Source organism: Lycorma delicatula, chromosome 2 (assembly GCF_047948215.1).
Source record: "Lycorma delicatula isolate Av1 chromosome 2, ASM4794821v1, whole genome shotgun sequence".
Lineage (NCBI taxonomy): Eukaryota > Metazoa > Arthropoda > Insecta > Hemiptera > Fulgoridae > Lycorma > Lycorma delicatula.
Window position 1 is genome coordinate 98950592 of NC_134456.1, and position 21613 is coordinate 98972204.

Sequence of the window (21613 nt, forward strand, 5' to 3'; positions counted from 1 at the left end):
GTAAAGTATCATAAATTCAATATGTACTTTACATATTTATATTATAATAATGAAACATTAAATAAATATGAAATATTCTCAGCTCAAGAATACTGCTATTATTTACATAATAATCACACGAAGAAGACATAAAGCTAACATAAGTGAACAGTACAATAATAAAGTGGACTTCTCAAGGTAACCTGGATTGAAGCAATCTGACCTTGAGAAATGATTGATAACAACTGAAGGTCTGGGAGTAATTGTGCTAAGTAACCAGCAAAGAGGAATGTAGTCAGTTGTAGGTACAAATAAATTTAAAAATAAACAATACACAAATTAAATTACACTAATTCTAATAATATTAACACATTTCTACAAATAATAATAGTAGCACATGAACTAGTTGTCTCAACAGTGACTTAAAAATAACAATTAAAATTTCCTCAAACTGTACATTACACAATAATAATGTTGTACAACACACACCATATTCAACCGTGTTGTATTATTGTAAATATATATTTACATATATACAATACTGACATTGGGTCAATCCATTTGAAGTAACACAAGAGTGAGTGGTTGCTTGACCAATTACAAAAAAACTGAAACTTACCCACTTGCTTCCTACATGTCTCAGCACCTTAAAACTATTTTTATTTTTTATTTAAGCAGTTTACCTGTGGCAGACATTTTTGTTACAGTGTGCACACCTGTTTTTGTGATTATAAGGGTTTATGGAAAACACTTAACTAAAAACTATTGGTCCTGGAAGGATGAAACAAAACGCAATTTAATAATACTTTCTCAAAGTAAAAAATTGGTCTGAAGATTTATTTACCTATCTCTCTTCTTTCTATGAGAAAATTACCAATAAAGTTGAACATGAAAAACGGTGAAATTTCACTTTTGGTAATTTTTTCAAGAGGCAGGGATGGCATACAGAGTTTGAATTATTTCTTTATACGTAGGAATATTTTAGTAGTTTTATCATAAATAACATTAATGTTGATATATTTACCCCTAAATTTTTAGGAATTTTTAAAAACTAATTTTTTTTTTAAATTCAAATTTTGGCTTCAAATAACTCTGATGGCACTGGTGATAAAAATCTCAAATTTGCACAAATTACAGTGTTTTTGTAGATGTTTATAGCAAATAAAAACGTTTCTTGTGTATTGTACTAATAAGAAAGTTAAAAAACTCTCAAAAATCATGAAAAACCTGTTAAAAGCGATACCATTTTGGCACTAAATAAGTGCTCCAAGAAGGTTTCTTGTCTTCTTGCCACTTTAATATTTTTATTCTCATTACTATAGTTGAAATAGACTTGTTTGAACCATTCAACTGTAGTGTTCATGTTATAACAGGTGCTTTAAGTCACTTCCAGTTGTCAGGAAAATTCATGTTGCAACACACTCATTTATGCATCATTTAGCTTTACAGTTACAAACTAGTCAGTCTGACATTACTCTGTGACCAGTTCACATCTTTACAAAGTGTCTCAAATTTTACCCTGTGTTTGGAAGTGTTTATTAAATAAATAAGTTTTACTTAATAATATTATATTTGCAAATTTTAAAATTCAGTTAAATTTTTACAATATTTTCAAGTAATTTCACATAAAGGAATGGAAGAACAATGTTCAATAGGATTTTATGTGAATGAAGAGTGTCATAAAACAATGTATGGTACAGTGCCAAAATAACTCACTAAAATTTGTGAATTTAGTGATGAAAACCAATAACTTATTTTTTTACATGTTAATTCAGATGTCACTAGTATTTGTAAATATCATGAAAAAAGGTTTTTTTGTCAAAATTCAGTCACCTGTATGGACAGTTCTGTTGTGACCTTTTGAGAACTCATAAAAAAAAAAATAGTTAAGATAACTTAAGACAAATAAAATTAGAGCAAGCTCTTAAAGAACACATTATTCCAAATTTAAATTTAGGTCCTGGAAAGTCTCTTTATGTTAACCATTTCAAAAGTATTTTTTCTCAGCAGAATAAAGAACAATATGTATGCAAAGAGCAAGAGCAATGCATTGCCCCACATCACAATATTGAACAACTGGATGCTGCTTGTAGCATTTCGGGTCTATCACCTCCATAAAAATTGAAAAAATTAAGCACAGATCAAAGACCATCACCATTAAAATTTAAATAAATAAAGTATCTGAAAAATAATAAACTTTTATTGCTAAAAAACCGGATATTTCAGTGAAAATAATTAAAATTTTGCCACAATGTATTTTTTCTTTGATAGTATTTACAAAAATAAACCAATATAAAAATAAAAATGAATTCTTGAAAAAAGATGTAAGCTAGTAATTGAAATCTCTATTTGGGTAAGTTTTACAAGCATTTTTGAATCAAAATTGTATTAGATTACTGGTAATGGTTAAGTTATTATTAAATTACGACCTACCATTAATAATTAAAAAAAAAATATTTTATAAATACTGAAAACATCAACTTCAACAACACAGGAGCTAAATACAAAAAAAAATGTTAAGTGCAAAGAAGATAAGAAACCCCCTTGGAGCACTAATTTGGTGAGTGAAAATGATATTGCTTTTAGCAGGTTTTTCATCATTTTTGAGACGTTACAACTTTTTTATTAGTACAATACACAAGAAACTTTTTTATATACCATAAACACTGCAAGTTGTGCAAATTTAAAATTTGTATCACCAGCCCCATCAGATTTATTTGAAGCCAAAATTTGAATTTAAAAAAAAAATAATTTTCAAAAATTCATAATAATTTAGGGGAAGTATATCACCATTAATATTATTTTATGATAAATCTATTAACATATACCTACATATAAAAATAATAATTCAAACTGTGTATGTCACCTCGGTTCTTGAAAAAAATTACCAAAGTGAAATTTCACTGTTTTTCATGTTCAACTTTATTGGTAATTTTCTTGTAGAAAGGAGAGAGAGAGAGAGAGAGAGAGAGAGAGAGAGAGAGAGAGAGAGAGAGAGAGAGAGAGAGAGAGGTAAATAAACCATTGGATCAATCTTTTACCTTCAGAGTATATGACCAAATTGCATTTTGTTTCATCCTTCTACAACCAATAGTTTTTTTAGTTTGATTTTTTACATAAACCCTTACAATCACAAAAATAGGTGTGCAGACCATAATAAAAATGGCTGTCACAGGTAAACTGCTTAAATAAAAAATTTAAAAAAATAACTTTAATGTCCTGAAACATATAGGAAATAAGTGGGTAAGTTAAATTTTTTTTGGAATTGGTCAAGCTTCCAGCTTACATTTCTTTGGGACACTTCAAATGGATTGACCCTACTGTAAATACGTAGTATATTTTTAATTTAGCACACGTAACAAATATGTATATAAAATAGAAAACAATTATCTTTTTGTGGTCTAATAGCTGTTTAAACTAATTAATAAAGAAGAAGCCACATGACCAGAATATATTTTAAGGCAGTTTCTACAAATTGCAATTAGTAATAATAATAATTATACTAGTAACAATAATAAATAATAGAATCTATTAAGTATTTTTAAACAAATTCTTATTTATTGCTATTATAATATTTTTATCACAGCATTACATTAATCATTTTTATAGAGTATATTACTTAAACAATTTAACGTGCACACCTAATGTATTAATACAGTTTTATGATTTAGATAACAATGAATAATTAAATGTTAATTTAATTCAGTGACTACAATTTTAATTGTAACAAATAAAAATTGATAATAAAAATGATTGATTGAAACAGCAAATGTCTTTTTCTGCATCATTACATCTATGACACTATACCACTTCCCAACATACTTCGACGGTAAAAAAGAATAATAATAAGTAAATAAAAATATTTTTAGTTTACCATTTTATTTCAGGTAATAAGTTTCAATTCTTTTCATTATAGACAAAGATCTCTCAATGAGATACATCAATACAGGGAATGTATTTAAAAATAAAAAGGAATATACTCAAAAGCTTACAATCCCACAATTCTGAATTGCATGGTGGATGGAGAAGGAGAAAATTTTTTCTGTTTACATAAAATTTATCAAATTCACAATTAACAAGTTTCAAAATATAAAGAATTAAAATGTTGAATCCTAAATTTACAAAAAGGAAGTCAAAGTTTTGAAAGCTTTGCACTTAGCAAAATTAGTCAATTTATAGGTCATATGGAATTTCCAATAATAATCAAAAATACTGGAAAGTCCCTTCCTTCTATTCCAAATTTCTTTATTAGTAAACGATTACAGATCAGAACATCAAATTCTGGAATTCCTAATGATAAAGCCATAAAGTTTGTCTTTTTTCATCCCAGCATTTTATTACTGTTAAATATATGTTTATTACTATAAACATACAGAAATAAAATAGAAAAGACAAAACTAACCTCAATAGCAGAAAGGAAGCATCACTGTCTTATGTAGAAGACTCTGGGTTTGAATCCCAGTCAGACTTGGCATTCTTCACCTGCTTCTCATTTTATTAAATATAAAACTCATTTTTTATTATAAAAAAAAAAAAAATACCAGAACAAAAAAATGACAGTTTTATATATATATATATATATATATATATATATATATATAGAGAGAGAGAGAGAGAGAGAGAGAGTACAGTATTGTATTAACATACTGACAAAATGTTAAAGGAAATTTCAAATTATGTTTTAAATTTAAAAAAAAAAATTTAGTGACTGAACAAATATTTGTTCTACAAATTGTAACAAATTTTAATGTATAAATGTAAAATAGAAAATTTTTTTTTTTTAAATTACTGAGGATGGGTTTATGCCTGAAAGTTTTTTTAAGAAAAAAAATGTAAGGTAAGATGGTTCTTTAATTCTGTACTTTGTGGAGTGGCTGAATAAATTTATGTTCTATAATTAGCTAGAATTTATGAACAGAGTAATATGGACTATAAAAAAAAATTTAATTTAAATAAATTAATGATATATATATCCCTCTATGAATCATGAGCCTTTGCCGATGGGGTGAGGGGGCTTGAGTGCTCAGTGATACAGAGTAGATGGACCGAAGGTGCAACCATATCGAAGAGGTATCTGTTGAAAGCCAGACTAAGGAATGATTCCTAAAAGAGGGCAGCAGCTCTTTCAGTAGTTGTTAAGAGCGTAGATCAGGAGGACTTAAATGGCAATATCAATATCACTGAATCTTCTGATTACTGTGCAGCTGAAAGCAATGGAAAACTATGGCTGGTTTTTTTTTCTGTTTTTTTTTTGGGGAGGGAAAGAGAAATCTAACTCTAGAAACCCAACTCCTTGACTGCAAAGCATATCCTGGAGCAGAAAATGATAGTGACCACTATTTAGTGATAATGAAATGCAGATTGCGGTTTAAAAACCTGAAGAAAAGGTATCAAAAGTATCAAAAGAAAAGGCACATCACAGGATGTATGAGTAAAAACGATAAGGTAGAAAATATAGAAGAATGGGAGAATGTTAAAAAGGAATTTCTTAAATCAACAGAAGCAAGATTAGGTGGAACAATGAGAACTGGTAGAAAACCTTGGATATCAGAGGTTATATTGCAGCTGATGGATGAACGTAGAAAGTGTAAGAAAGCTAGTGATGAAGAAGGTAAAAGAAACTATCGACAATTAAGAAATACTATAAACAGGAAGTGTAAATTAGTGAAAGGAGAGTGGATTAAAGAAAAATGGTCAGAAGTGAAAGATGAAATGAACATTGATAAAATGGTCGGAGCATACAGGAAAGTTAAATACAATTTTGTGGTAGATAAATTAAAATCTAATAATGTGTTAAATAAAGATGGTAAACCAATTTATAATACAAAAGAAAGGGTTGATAGGTGGGTGGAATATATTGAAGAGTTATTCGGAGGAAATGAATTAGAAACTGGTGTTATAGAGGAAGAAGAAGTTGAAAAGGATGAAAAGGGAGATACAATACTTAGATCTGAATTTAATAGAGCATTAACAAATTTGAATGGGAGAAGGGTTCCTGGGATAGAAGGGATACCGGCAGAATTACTGCACAGTGCAGGTAAGGAAGCGATAAACAGATTATACAAACTGGTGTGCAACATTTATGAAAAAGGGGAAATTCTATCAGACTTCAAAAAGAGTGTTGTTGTAATGATACCAACGAAAGCACGAGCAGATAAATGTGAAGAATACAGAACAATTAGCTTAACTAGTCATGCATCAAAAATCTTAACTAAAATTCTGTACAGAAGAATATAGAGGAGTGGACAAAGTGGTGTTAGAAGACCACTTTTGGCCCTATACTTTTCAGAAAAAGTATAGGGACAAGAGATGCAATTTCAGTGTTCAGATTAATACTAGAAGGAAGATTAAAGAAAAGCAAACCAACATATACATAGCATTTATAGACTTAGAAAAGGCATAAAAAAGGGAGTCTGTCAAGGTTGTTCCCTATCCTCATTACTTTTTAATCTTTACACAGAACAAGCATTTAATGATGTTAAAGAACATTTTAGATTCAGGGTAAAAGATTTTGTTTTTTTTGTTTAACCTCCAGGACCACCACTAGGTATTGCTTCAGAGGATGAGATGCATGACGCGTGTGAAAATGCCACGCTTGACCGGGATTCAAACCCGGGATCTCTGGTTGAAAGACCAAGACCCTACCACTCACACAATGAAGGCCGGCAAAAGATAAAGATGCTACAATTTGCTGATGATACAGTAATTTTAGCTGAGAGTAAAAAAGATTTGGAAGAAACAATGAATGGCGTGGATGCAGTTCTACGCAGGAACTAGTGCATGAAAATGAACAAGAACAAAACGAAAGTAATGAGATGTTATAGAAATAATGTAGATGGACCACTGAATATAAAAATAGGAAGAGAAAACGTTATTGAGGTAGAAGAATTCTGTTATTTGGTTAGTAGAATTACTAATGATGGATGAAGCAGGAGTGATATAAAATGCTGAATAGCAAAAGCGAAACAAGCTATGTCAGAAATATAATTTATTTAGATCAAAAATTAATTTAAACATCAGGAAAACATTTTTGAATGTATATGTTTGGAGCATAGCTTTATATCGAAGTGAAACTTGGACGATCGGTGTGATCCAAAATCAACAACACGGGAAACTGTTGTCCGATGTAATCCTTCTTCACGACAATGTGCGTCCTCACATCACTGCCTTAACCAAGAAGATTCAAGACTTTCATTGGGAACTTTTTGACCACCCTCCATATAATCGTGACCTTGCACCTAGCGACTACTTCCTCTTCTTGCATTTGAAGAATGGCTTGGTGGACAACGGTTTGAAAACAATGGAGGAACTGAAGACTGCCATTGTCAACTGGTTCAATTCCCAGGCAGCGACCTTCTATGCAGAGGGATTAAAGAAATAGTGCAGCATTACGAAAAGTGCTTAGAACTCAATGGCAATTACATAAAAAAGTGAAGTAGATGTGTAGTAAACTAAAACTGTAAGTAAAAACCTTTTCTCACGACTTAATTTTTTTTTAATGACCAAACAGCCCTTACAATATGAATATGCCTCATATATTAAATATCGTTCAGAGGAAAAAGAAAGAAAAATGGACTACAAAAACTTAATCAAAATAAATTAATAATATATATATATTTAAAACATTTACAATTTTCATAAATAAATTTTGTCGTAACTCCATTTCAGAGGATGTTCATATATCTTACAACCACTCTGGCAACATAGCTAAGGAAGTGGAAGATCGCTAATCAAAATTTGTTTTCTAAATCATCTTATAGTAGAAAATGTTAATAGAAACATCTTTGTTAGAATTTCTGTTATTTCAGTCATTTTATATCATCTTCCTACAATTATAGAAAACAATGTGACAAAAGCCAGCATTTAGTAAGAGGACCTGTTTACTCATTAAATGCAATTTACACTACTTATTAAATTAGCAGATTTGCAGTAAAAATTTCAAACTGGGAAAAACAAAATTTCTTTAAACAATTTTTTTTAACAGATTGTAAAAGTAGAGAATTTTTGCTTATATTCCTAAAATTTTCCCTTCAAAGTCCACAAACTAGTAAATAGAAATGTTATTAATAACTCATTAAAATATCTCTTAACTCTTTAAACTCTCTGAGAAATAGCACAACATACAAAGCTCACTTTGTCTCAAAGACACTTCCTGACTTTAATTTTTTTTTTCTTATATGATTAATTCACCACATAAGCTTAAAGATTGTGCATCAGAAAATGGAATGAAAATTTTTTAAATTAAAGATGCAACCACTTTACCACAAAGACCAGCAATTCATTTCTAGACTCTCATCAGAATGTTGAATGTTCAAAAAAGTAGGCTGATAAACTCCCACACTACAAGTACAATCCATTCCAAATGGGCAAATAATAAAAATAAATTATTTTATTTTCAATTATTGAAGGCACAGAGCTATAGTGTAAATTATTATTTTTAATGTTAGTATTTATACCACTTTTATTGCATTGTGTTCTACAGATATAATTGGTATTTTTACAAATATTTTCAACAAAACAAAAATATAATTTTTAAATAAAGGCAATTTATTTTTTTGAAAAACTGAAATTCTATTTTTAACACTTTAAATTTACTTAATAAAAAGCTTTCAAAATCAACTTATTAATATCATGTACACTAACAAATAAGATTTACACTAACAATTTAAATTTTACACAAAAACAATACCCTCAACAGTCTCTTAAGTAAATAAAAAAATCTGACAACAGTTTTCAAATATCTTGATTTATAAAATTCAAAATATTTTAATAAAATACAATTTATAAATTTTTTGAGGGGATGGTTAATTTAGATGTTGATTGTTTTAAAAGGACAAAGATTCTGATTCTGCAGTTCTTTGGAAACAATCCAAGAAAAGATGTTTTTCTCTTTCCTTTTTTTCATCATAAAGGACACGGTTGTGAGCAACAACCTTTTCAATAACCTGGCAAACTTCTTTCCCTTAATTTTATCAAATTCTTCAATGATGACAAAAAAATGTTTTTTTACCCAAAACCTTTTGATCAACTTTGCTTCAGCTTAGCTTTTTCTTGATTTCCTTGTTTTTGGGCTAGTTTTAAGTTTGAATTTCAGTTAAGTAATCATGCAACAGAGATTCAACATAAAGTATGATAAAATCATGCAGAGGGAAAAACACATTTTTTACATTTACTTATTTGTAAATAAGCAAACATTTTACATATCCCTAATACATTTTTATGAGAAAATGTAGGTATAGTTCAGTGCAATGTAACAATAATTAATACTGGAGGGAAAGAATGTAATACATAAATCATCAAATAACATTTTTCACTGTTGGATGTCCAAACTGCTTGCTCAAAAATAGACGATATATATAAAATGTAATGTTCAAAAGTTTGATACATTTAAAGTTGACGACCTCATCTCCACAAACCACTGAAAGTATTCTCTAGAGGAATAACCTCTTAACATTTGTATTAACATTCATGCATTCAAACAATAACACACGGTAAGAACTGCACATTAGAGAAACAAGAATATTTACATTAGAGATATGAAATACTGAACCGATAATTTAAGTAAAAAAAAAAACCTGCTACAGATTTAGTACTATCAAAATGCCTACAACAGTCAACCTATTCAAACAGAATGATATACATTAAAGATCTGGAATCAATAAAAATAAAGATACTTATTTTATACATAAAATATAAAAGATAATCTTTTATTAATCTATATAAAAGACTAATCTTTAATAACTACTTTATTAAAGACTAACCTTTAATAAGCCATTCACAATGTGAATTCTGTGTGTAATTAGAATCTTGTGGGCCATCGGTGATGATACCCCATGGTTCTGTGAAAACTTTTCTTGAGCGATTACAAGGACCAGTCGAAGGGCCAGCCCAAGTTCCAATAATGAGGCACATCCACCACACCAGCCATGAGTGTTTTTCTATTACAGTCAACCTCATTCCGTCACGTCCATCATCACCATCTCGGAACTCCAACCTTTGTTTACCAATTCTTCACAAACACTTTCATAATACTAAAACATAAAAGCACAAATTAAATTATAATGGACAAAGATAACTATAATACTTTTAAACCATAAAACAAATTACAGTAATCAAAATAAATAGGAAAAAACACTGAAAATGGTCACCTTATATAAAATATTCCACCTTCTGCCAGTAACAGTTTTTATCTGGCTGTAGAAAAACATTTTAAAAGATTATTTAATCTGGTTATAACAAGTAAAAATTTCCCTTGCTAGGGCTCCGCAGCATATGATCATTATTTATGTTTAAGAAAAAAATGCTAACGTAGCAATCATTCACAGAAAAATGAGAATTTTTATAATTACATAACCTATAACTGTTACATAAGTAAAAATGTTTTATAACTAACTAATTTAACTTCCAATTAAGTTTTTTTTAATTCAAAATTGCTTAACTGTTAAAAATTAATATTTTATTTTCTTCGAGGGGAAGAGCACTATAACATCATAATCTCAAAACTAATCAAGATCTTCAGCTTTTATAATGTATCAAAGTTTCATCTGTCAATTCTTGAGCTCTTATGAATATAAAAATAAAGCTCTCTCTCTCTCCCTCTCTCTGTGCGGGGTTGCGCGCGTGTGTAAAATAATAATGTAAAATAAATAAGTGATGTTGCAAGTCTTCAAATAAATAACAAAAAAACCAACATTGAAAATTAAAATAATATTAAAGACCTCATAGGGAGCGCTAATATTATTTTAACTCAACATGGATTATGGCTAACTGAAGCAAAGCCGCCTTTTACAACAAATAAAAATTGCAAACTTTAGAAAAATGTTTGTTTTTGGCACGTAATTTAAAACAAACGACAGAAATTCAAAACTTCAGTGTAATAGGGGTGGATTTTTTAATTAAGGATTAAGGTAAAATATCTGAATTTTTGTGAATATTCAAAGACTACAAATCACTATTTCTCTGACAATTAAATCTAGTTCTTGGCTAAACTTTTTTTGAGCAAGTTTCGACCAAAACTGATCAAGTTATAGCCATTTAAACTTATCCCTTTTTAAACCTTTGAAATAAAAGTTGGAGGAATTTTAATTCTTGACACTGCTTTTTTTTACTCTATACAACCAAAATTAACTAACTTATGGAATTTTGAAGGTTAAATGGCACTTCACCCCTTTGTAAACAGTTATGTTTAATGCTCCTGTATCTTCAAAAATTGCTAGATTTAATGAATATCTAAAATAAAAGTTGTAGGACATTATATATGGATTGACAAGCACTGGATAATTGCTTACAATTTGCGTCCTCTCTCGACTTTCTATCTTTAAAATTGACTTGGATACGGCAGTTTAAAAATTTGTTTGGCCTTTCAGCCTCCTGTAAGTTCTAATATGTAAGGCTTATTTTTTTGGAATTAGAACCAACTGATCATTTAATCTTGCCCATAAAAATTATTAAAAAAAATTGAAGGGTTATTCTGATGGGAAATTTTCTGATCAATCGAATATAATAATAGGTCTTATTAAGTTTGAATATCTCTTTCAAAAGTTAACAATTGGAAGAACTCCCCTTTTTTATGAAAAATATGTTAGTTTCCTCAAATTCAACATGCTTTAAATTTTGTTTTTATTTCTTCATAGAGATGTCATTCAAAATGCAAATTAAAAAGAATTTTATAAATTTTAACTTTCTATTCTACAAATCTCCTCTACAAACAATACATTTGTCTTACTTTTAAAAAACTGAAAAACACTGATTTTTCTCCCAAATGGTTAAATATTCTTCATTTTCATTGCTTGTCCGTACATAAAGTAGCACAACGTTTTTTGTCAAACTTTAATTTGATGTATATAATACAGTTTTCAAGAACGAGGATTTAACTTTAAAAAAAACTGGTACTTACTGTATCAATGTTACTAACATAAACAAAATTAATAAAAATATTGAAAAAAGGTAATTCTTCAATAAAAATTGAGTTTTTCAATAAAAATTGACGTTGCAGCTGCATGAAATTTTAAGTTACATACACCTTTCTGTTTGTTATTAAAAATCCAAAAATTTGTTTAATAAAACTTATAAAAAATGACACACCTGTAAAATCATTATTTGGGGACTGCGACATCTTTTTGTATTTCCCTCATTTGTCAGTTGTACCAAGTCAAATAAAAAATCAAATTATGGAGAATTGTAAACCCTATAACTTTTATTTGAAATATTTTTCAATCCAAGGCTTTATTAAAAAGTTACCTGAGAAAAATAAGCACGAAAAAGTAACTTTTTCTCAAAGGGTTGAAAAACGGGGTAGCATTTCAAACGGCTATATATAACTCTGTCAATTTTGGTAGTAGAAAGTCACTACAAAAAAAAAATGTTTAATTGTTAATTTGATCTAGCTGTCAGAAAAAAATAGCCAATTTCTTAGGATTTATAGTTTTGGGGGAAAATAAACTTTTTTACCCTTAGGCCATTAACAAAAAAACTATCTCTACCCAGTATTCGGGACTACAGTTTCTTAAATAATATGAGAAAGATTTTCTCAAAGTTTTTCCTTTTCACCAAATTAATATCTTATTATCCCACCATTTTATACTAAGTTTACTGCACTATTTAGATGGTATAAAAATAATATTATTTCATACTTAAAAAGTGTTTCTAACTAGTAATGAAAATAAAATAAGTAGTAAAGTAAATTTAGTAATGATAGACTAATAAAAATTGTCCTTTTTGCTCATGATTTATGTAACGATTTGATACTAAAGATGTTCAGATGATTTAAACTAAGTCTTACTAAACTACAAACTAATTTGTTATTTCATTAAATCATAATTATCTGATATATCGGTATCTATATTTTTTTATATAATTTTTTTTTATTAATAAGCAGTATTATCAATAACATATCAAACTTATCTAACAATAAAATTTTTTTGTCATCAATCATCAACTGAAAATTTGTAATAAATCAAAATAATCAAATTACTAGTTAAAAATTACATGCTATCCTCTATTATTTTCTTTATTATGATAATATTTTTTATCAAAATATTTATTATATTTCATACGGCTTGAATTATTTGCTTCTTATTTTAAAAAGTCTATCTTCCCTATAATTTTACCTTTTAAATTTCTAATACCAAATTAACTGAGTGCAGATAAATGGCCCACCAACTTCCATACCGTCAATTTCTCTCTCAAAATTTCATCATTCCATATCTTATCAATCATTTAGAACATCAACATCGTATTGCAATATTTCACTTCAGAAATTCCTATCCTTTACTTACACAAAAGTTTTTTTGTCTTATGTGTTGTTGCAATAAGTTCTATTTCCACTACAAAAATTAAGTAATTCTTTTCAATTATTAGATCTTTATCTATTATTAGCAAAATTCTTTTCTGAATAAAACCTATTCTTGTCTATGCCAAAAGTTATTTTGTTGTGTTTCTTACTTTTTCAACAGTTGGTAATTTTAATTTTTTTTTTTAATAACTACCTAATTAATTATTAGTAATAAAATAATCTGTGTGTGTGTGTGTGTGTGTGTATATATTACTAAAATTTCAAAGTATTGATGAAGAAATAACGAAATACATCAAATATTAAATTTATGTAATAAAAATTACTGGCTAATAATAATATGTATACTTTGCACTATTGTTTAAAGCTTTTGTTTTATAGTTTTTGAATAGTAGTTAACATACAAAAACATAGCATTATAAGATGAAGGTAATTAAAATTAACCAAGGTTAACAAATAAAAACTGCACAAAGGAAAATGTAAACAATTGACAAAAAAAATTTCTGAACAAATGTTTATATTTTATATCTCAAAAGAATACTGGATATTTCTGAAAAAATAATACTATTATCACATTTTGTTAAAGAATAAAAACTCTATAATAATTTACATCTTACTCAAACGATAATACAACAAAAAAAAATCTCTGAATTACTCTATTACAAATTCTAACTTTATAACAAATCAGAAATATAGTTCATGATTCTGTTTAATATACTGTAATTATTAGTTTAATAACATGGTTTTTAAAAATGCTAGTGAAACTGCATCTTCAAAACTTTAACTAACTGGGAAAATTGGATGAAATTTTTCTATCAGTTATTACTAACAAAACTTTCTTATGAAATGAATAACTTATGATGATGGCCATCAGGATACATCTGATTCCATACCTTAGCTTAAGTTTGCTCTTAATGGTAATTTATATTTTTGTTTCATATTGCATCTCCTTCTGGTTCTTTTGAAACTTCCCTAAATAAGTTACTGGAAATTGTTTAAAAATAAATTTAATCTCATATTATGTTAATTTTCTAGATAAATCTAATCTTATGACAATGAACTGTTAACTTGGTTAGAGTTAGTACAGTTATTATGTTTTTCTATACCCTTCTGAAAAAATTAAATGTAGCTCAGCTGCTTAAGACAATAATACTTTTTCAAATTTATTTAAAGGTAATTTCTGGGCTTTATGAGCAGATTATGGTTTTTCACATTAAAACTATCAAACTGCTCAATTTTTATTTATTTTCCCAAGCAACAACAACAGTCTGTTTCACGATGAAATTAAATACGTAGCATATGAAAACTACCAAGCCTGACCAAGATTCAAATCCAGGACATTCTGGATTAAAAACAGACATGTTACCCTTTTGATACAAGAAGTTACCACGATTATCATTAATAGTCTACATGAAAATAAGGAAAAGGATAATGATTTTTTTTATTTTTAGAAAAGGGCTATAGGTAATGAATCTACTATAAAATTTAAAATTATATTTCCTGAAACAGACGGAGAAAAAAATAATAAAAATATTAGTTTAATAAAAAATTTAACATCTTTTATCTAAGGCCTTTCTTTTGCTTTTCCTTTATGCATTAAACAAATTACAATTTATTTTAAAAAGAGTAATGCACAGTCTGCTAAAAGAATTATAAAACTACAAAATTCTGTAAAATGTCAAATTTCAATTGTTCTTTAAAATTCAAAATTATTTGAAAAATTATAAAAAAATTTATGCAATAAGTTATTTGTACTGCAAATACATTATAAAATTGTAATCAATTACCAATTAACAAAATAACAAATTTTATTAATAAAATCAATTTATAGCAATTAATTATTAAAGGCAAAAAATAGTCTAATTGTGTCTAAATTTTCAATTGAGGATATTTTTAAAATAGTTAGAATTACCATAAATATTCTCACCGTAATGATCAATTATTGAAGTATATGCTTCCATCTATAATAGACTTATCAGCGATTACTTATTTGAATGTTTACAATGTCAGATTTAGCCAATACAGTACACATCAATGATTATATTTGTCAATGACTTAACAGAAATATACTTTTAATAAGTAATACCCCACATGCAGCTTTCTAGAATATATCTACATCTAGAAGGCTGTGTGTCATAAAAGTTACATCGGTTTAGATTGTAGTATTAATCAAATAATAGATGATACAATTCATAAGTTACTACTACAGATGTCTGTAAAGTGTTATTAACTAACAATTAAATGATGGCTGAATTTCAGGATGACTGTAATATTTCTTAGTTATATTACGGGATGATAGAATTATTAATGAAAATTTCATAAACTGTTTAATGATATCTCTCTCTTCAAAATCATGAATCTTTTTTCAGTACAATCAGTTCTGAGGATAAATTAAATACTTTTTATAAAATTTTTAAGGAAAATTTTGGCATTTTATGTCCTGAGGTAACTTTCAAAAAAGATTATAAAATTTTTCAAATAACTACAAAATCTCTGAGAATGAATACAGAACGTATGAGAGCTGTTTAAGAATCACCAAAAGTTATTTTAAAACTACCAAAAAAACCCATAATTTTTAATAAATTATAAGAAATTGAAAAAGTAGCATAAATGAAAAAACATATCATAGTAGCTGTATTAACAATCTAGAACAAATCTCTCACCTCCTTCAATTTAAACAGTATTTAAAAGTAAACTAGCAAATGTTTTTTACCATTATGTTTTTAGTTGTGCCTCCATAATTTTGCAAACTTATATATTTTTGATATACAAGTATAATTGTATTCAACATTTTTTCTTTAACAATCGCAGTTATTACTTGAAGTTAAAAAATTGTTTGTTGCTAAATATTTCTTCAGGTATTGCTGCTGCCTGAAGTAGTAGTTAATAAACCTGAAGAAGTTTTAGTAATAATATCTCCATCCCCAAAAAAATCTTTAAGTAACTATTTATTGGTTATAAATTTTTTCTTAGTTTCTTCCATTTAACGTAATAAACATAATAAAGGACAAACCTCACCTACTTCAATTTAAATGCAAACAAACTGGCAAATTGTTTTTTACAGTTATGTTTTCAGTTGTCTCTCCATAATTAAAAGATTTTCCTGGAAGATGATTCTGGAGGTGGGGAAACGGAAAAAATAAAAAATGCCAATTTTTTGAATTCTATAAAGGTTTTTTGGTTTATTTAAACATATAATGATAATTTTACAATAGAATTTCATCATAAATTATCCCCACCCCAAAAAAGAAATCTTGGGTAAATTTTTCAAATATAATTATTTTCCACTATTTAAGAATAAATAGCAAACACCAGGAAAGTATTACAACTTTGTTGTCAAATTTTTTTTCATTCCATTAATAGTTCCTCAATTATATTTTGGTGCTGAATCTTATCACGAAATATTACAGAGATACTTAAGATGAAAAAAAAAACGAGTAGTTTGCAACTTAAATATCATACATCATTTTGAACCATGTCATCAACATTTCACCTCAAACAGTATTCTTAATGCTCCTTCTGTATATATTTTAATTTTTTTTTTAAGGCAACAAATATTTGACAAAAATAATCACCTAGAATAGTAATACAATACAAAACACCAGAACAAATTTTCTGTAAATTATTACTTATCAGCATTTGAAGAAAATCCCACATATCCAGAAAGGTTCATGGAAAAACTTCCTTAGTAACTAAAGTACCAACTCACAAACAGTTTTTAAAAAATTGTTAATGCTTCTTGGTTTAAAATTTAATATTTTCTAAATTCAATGATCAACACAAAAACAAAAAATCTCTTTAAAATTATTTTTGTAAAAAAATATTAACTTTTAATGATTTAAAAAAAATTCTAACTTATCTTTTAAATTTATGCAAAATAAGATTATAAATTTCCTTTAAAAACAATAAAACAGATATTATCTACACCATCTTCTGATAGGTACAAATAAGTACTGATTAAGATGATAAAAATATGACACAGGAAATAAATATTTGCTTAACAGGATTAGAGAATTCTTTTTAACAGTTAAAAAACCATTCTTGGGATAAATTATAAGTAACATTATAAATAGTGTCCGATTAAATGAACTTCTAAGGTAGATGTACCATACGTAATAGGTATTTTTCTGGGTAATATTAAGTAATTCATGAGGAATATGCTCCAAAAGATTAACTTATAGAAATTTTGAATAACCTATTAAACATGCCTCCCCAGGGTACATAGTATTAATTCCAGGAAAAAAATGTTGTAAAAGGTAAACTTCTTCAGGTATTGCTATCTGAAGAAGTAATTAACAAAAAAAAATATGTTAACCTCAACTTATGTTGTAAATATACTATAAATCTATATCAAAAGTATAAAGTTTGCAAAATTATGATTATGATTAAATACTGTTTAAACTGAAGGAGGTGCAAGAATAATTGGAGTTACAAATTGTAGTTTTATAGAATATAATATTTTTACATAATAATAATTATTATTATCTTTAAACTATGTACTTTCATACTTCAGCAGTTGATACTTAATAATTATACTTTTTGGTACAAAAAAATATAACAGAAAATTTAATTTGAACATAAAACTTAGTTCATCTTTAAAAACAATGATTAATATGTCTAAACATTATATCCTACGCCAATGACAGATAAAATAACAGTTCTTAACTTCAATTAATCCTCTCATCTCCAATTTCCATATTTTAATCATAATTAAACTAGCAAATTTTTTTTTACCAGCATGTTTTTTCATTCATGTCACCGTATTTCTGCAAATACCCAAGGATAATTATTTTTAAAAATTAAAATAAAACATTACCAAAATAACTAAATATAAGTTATTCAAGGAACATTTTAGAATAATACCAGTAATAAACTATAGAGACAACATGTGTTTAAATATTCTGTGAAATGTAAACCCAAATATATTCTTTCATTAGATTTTTTAATTCCCGCTACCATTAAACACTGTTCTTGGAGACCAACTACTGCATGAGAATTTGAAAGCTATGGGATGCAGGTTATGTCTCACATCATCATAAGCCATACAATATTTTAATAACAGGTTATTTTAAATTTGAAAACAGGGATAATTAACATCTACTGATTAAATGAAGTATGTCAGTATACTAACATGGTTACACTACTAATAAAACTAACATAACTAATAGTTATGTATATATTATACAATTTCATGAAAGTATAAGAAAATAATATTTTCTTATACTTTCATGAATACTACACTAAGGTGTAGACCTACAGTAATTTTCAAACTTGCCCAGATTCTGTCACATCTATTACAGGCATACCAAGGGAGATTGGCCAGATTAAGAACCCTTCTGCGATAACAGGTAAATAGTAATAATAATAATAATAGAAACTTTCTGTCATGCTGTTCAATGAATTAAATGTGTATCTTCCATTGCTAATGATGCTTATAGAAGATGATATTCTCAGATATGAGATAATTGTTCTAAAGCGATGTCATCTGCACTATACAAAAAAACTACATTCCTTCTAAGTTCACAAAGCACAGTTTCAAGCAATAAAGCTGATACAATATCATCATCTCATACATAAGTTAAAACTAATTTAATCAGGTAAACAATTTTCAAACTTTATCAATGAAAACACAGTTAAACATACTTATCACACCAATCTGAATCTTATTATTCAAAATTCCTAACTTTGTAACTTTTTACTTAAAGAAAGGCTAAGTCAACAGTACTTACACATTGTAAGTTATAACAATTAAAGCTGATGAATTTTTTCTAAAGTAATCATCACAAAGAAAAATTCTTGGATTAAAATAAACAGCGACTTACTTAAAATTACTCTTACCTAATTCTATGAAGTAATAAATATCGAAGTTACACAAGCAAATTACTATTATTTTACAGAAATAATTGAACAACAGGTAAACAGGACAGGCAGAAAATGGTTTTGAAAGAAAAATCTTCAGTCAGTAAAGCAAATACATTATACACTGGAACAAAGTTATGCATGGGAAAAGTTATTATCTTTTATGCTGTTTAATAATACTCAAGATACCTCAAAACAACAATATACGATACCTCCAAGGACATTTTATATAATTTACTTCCTTAAAAAAAATATTATTTATGATAACTAATAATATGAAATTTTCAAGTTACATTCCAAATCAATAATATAATATAAAAATAAACAGTTGAATTAATAGACAAACAAAAAATTAAAATATTAAATAAAATTTTAATTTCCAAAGAAAAACCTTCATAAATCTTTATTTTCTCGTACACATAAGGATACATCATGTAAATAACACTCAGCTAACAATAACCTAAAAATCTCTAACTCAAATTGTACCATTGGTGCAGAAATAAGAATACAAATAAAATACTATACATCAGTAACTTAAAGAAGTATTAATATTATTTACACGTATGGTACAAGATAATAAAATTTACATCAAAATATGTTTATGAATAACTAAAATTAAAATTACCTGTATCTGTACACGATGTCACAGATGAATGAATTTAAATGGTAAAAATGAAACAACTAAATTAAACTAATTAATAATTAAACACACACAAATCACTAAATAACTGACACACACTGAGAATTGCAGCCTAACTGCACAATTCGCGTTACTCAACTGACTAAAGAAACATAACATACATGAACTGATGGTCAACTACTGTTTACTGCCATATTATTTGACGTCACACAAAAAGCAACAAAAACTAGCAGGGACTATACTATAATACTAAATATTCCGCCAAATCTCTTATGGCTCGTTGGTCTAGGGGTATGATTCTCGCTTAGGGTGCGAGAGGTCCCGGGTTCAAATCCCGGACGAGCCCTATGTTTTTTTTTTAACTTTTTCTTATGTTAATTATAATTTATTGTGTTTGTAATTTGTTAAGCAGCAACATAACATATCAATCTGAAAATATTACAGATATAGATTATATTATGTTTTTACCAGCGCATATTAAGCCCATCATGTTCTTGAAGCGTTCAGGGTGGCAATCAATTGTGCCTAAATCAGTGATTTTATTCTTGTTATTTATTATCTCAATTTTTTTCTGCAAATTTATCTCCTCAAAATAAAAAATTACCGTTTAGTAGACGCAAATTCACAAAAGTTTGAAAATGATACTTTCTTTTTAGCATTATTTTCCTCTTCAGGTTGTGGAACTTCATTCTACTCAAGAAACTTATTTCATAAGAAATTATGTCTCTTTTTACATATTCTGAGAAAAGTTGTATGAATATATTGAAATACAGACTTCTAACATACCGCCAATTGTACAATTTACAAATTAACTGTCTTTTTGCATATCAGTTTCCAGCAACAGCTCTGCCAGTGACATTCGTATAGAAAATCAACCTCCGTCTCCACAAATCTTGATTGTATTTGAATATTTTAAATGTGTACTAAAAAATTAGAAATATTTTACTTAAGATTTGAATGAAAGGGTAGTAATCTATTTTTGTACAAATAAGAATATTAAAAAATTGGAGACAATGCAAAAAGCGAGATTATAACTTGAAAACAAACCAGTTCACAATAACAAACATGTGTACGAATACCGGTATAACGAACAATTATTACATGTTTTAGTAGTAATATCGTATGTTTATGAGCAAGATAATGACTACGAAACATTATACTGAGTGATTCAGAAGGAAAGGGAAATAAATTGGGAACTGATTCTAGAGCATGAAATCAGGGAAAAAGTTCATACAAACAGATGTCCGAAAACGCTTTTTTATTGACTTAGGTGTCCTGGACAAGTATTACAAACCGTAACGTATTTTGTAGAATTTTTAACAATCTTCGTGAGAACGGTACACTTCCCAGCGATCATCGTTCATCTTAACATCAACCGTTAACTGGTACGAGGTGATGAAAGAGAAAACCTACCTCAGGTGGTAGATACAGCTTACTCCTACAACGAATACGCGAGGAATTTCTACAGACCGATTCCACAAAGTATAGTATGGAGGACATTACATGCTCACTGACTGCGTCCTTATCGTGTTCAGAAAGTTCAACTACTCCAGTTCGGTGACCATGCCAGACGACTGCAATTTTGTCTACAGGTTAATAATAATAATTACCACTTAATTTCGTCCATATAATTTTCGGACAAAGCTACTTTTACCCTGGCATAAACAACACACAGAATTCACGTGGGGGAAGAAAACTCACCCCACGCTGCAATCGAATCAAATTTCCAGCAACGATTTCGGTTTGGCGTGGCATGATCTACAACCAACTAATAGGGCCTTTCATACTAGAATATCATGTCACGGAGAGAAATTATCGTAAATTTTTAAACAATGAATTTATCA

General features: G+C 27.9%; 1 protein-coding gene and 1 non-coding gene across 2 annotated transcripts in view; one reads left to right on the forward strand and one right to left on the reverse strand.

Annotated features, from left to right (window-relative positions):
- Megf8 (multiple EGF like domains 8) overlaps window positions 1-19936 on the reverse strand; it is a 195422-nt gene extending 175486 nt beyond the window's left edge. The window contains exons 1-2 of the mRNA XM_075355891.1: window positions 19755-19936; window positions 9741-10010 (exon numbers count right to left, since the gene is read on the reverse strand). Of these exons, the coding sequence (XP_075212006.1) occupies window positions 9741-9936 (196 nt within the window). The 5' untranslated portion in view covers window positions 9937-10010; window positions 19755-19936. The remainder of the gene's footprint in view (window positions 1-9740; window positions 10011-19754) is intronic.
- Window positions 19937-20043: 107 nt separating this feature from the next.
- Window positions 20044-20115, forward strand: TRNAP-AGG (transfer RNA proline (anticodon AGG)). The gene has a single exon. It is a non-coding gene; the product is annotated as a tRNA-Pro (tRNA).
- The last annotated feature ends 1498 nt before the right edge of the window (window positions 20116-21613 follow it).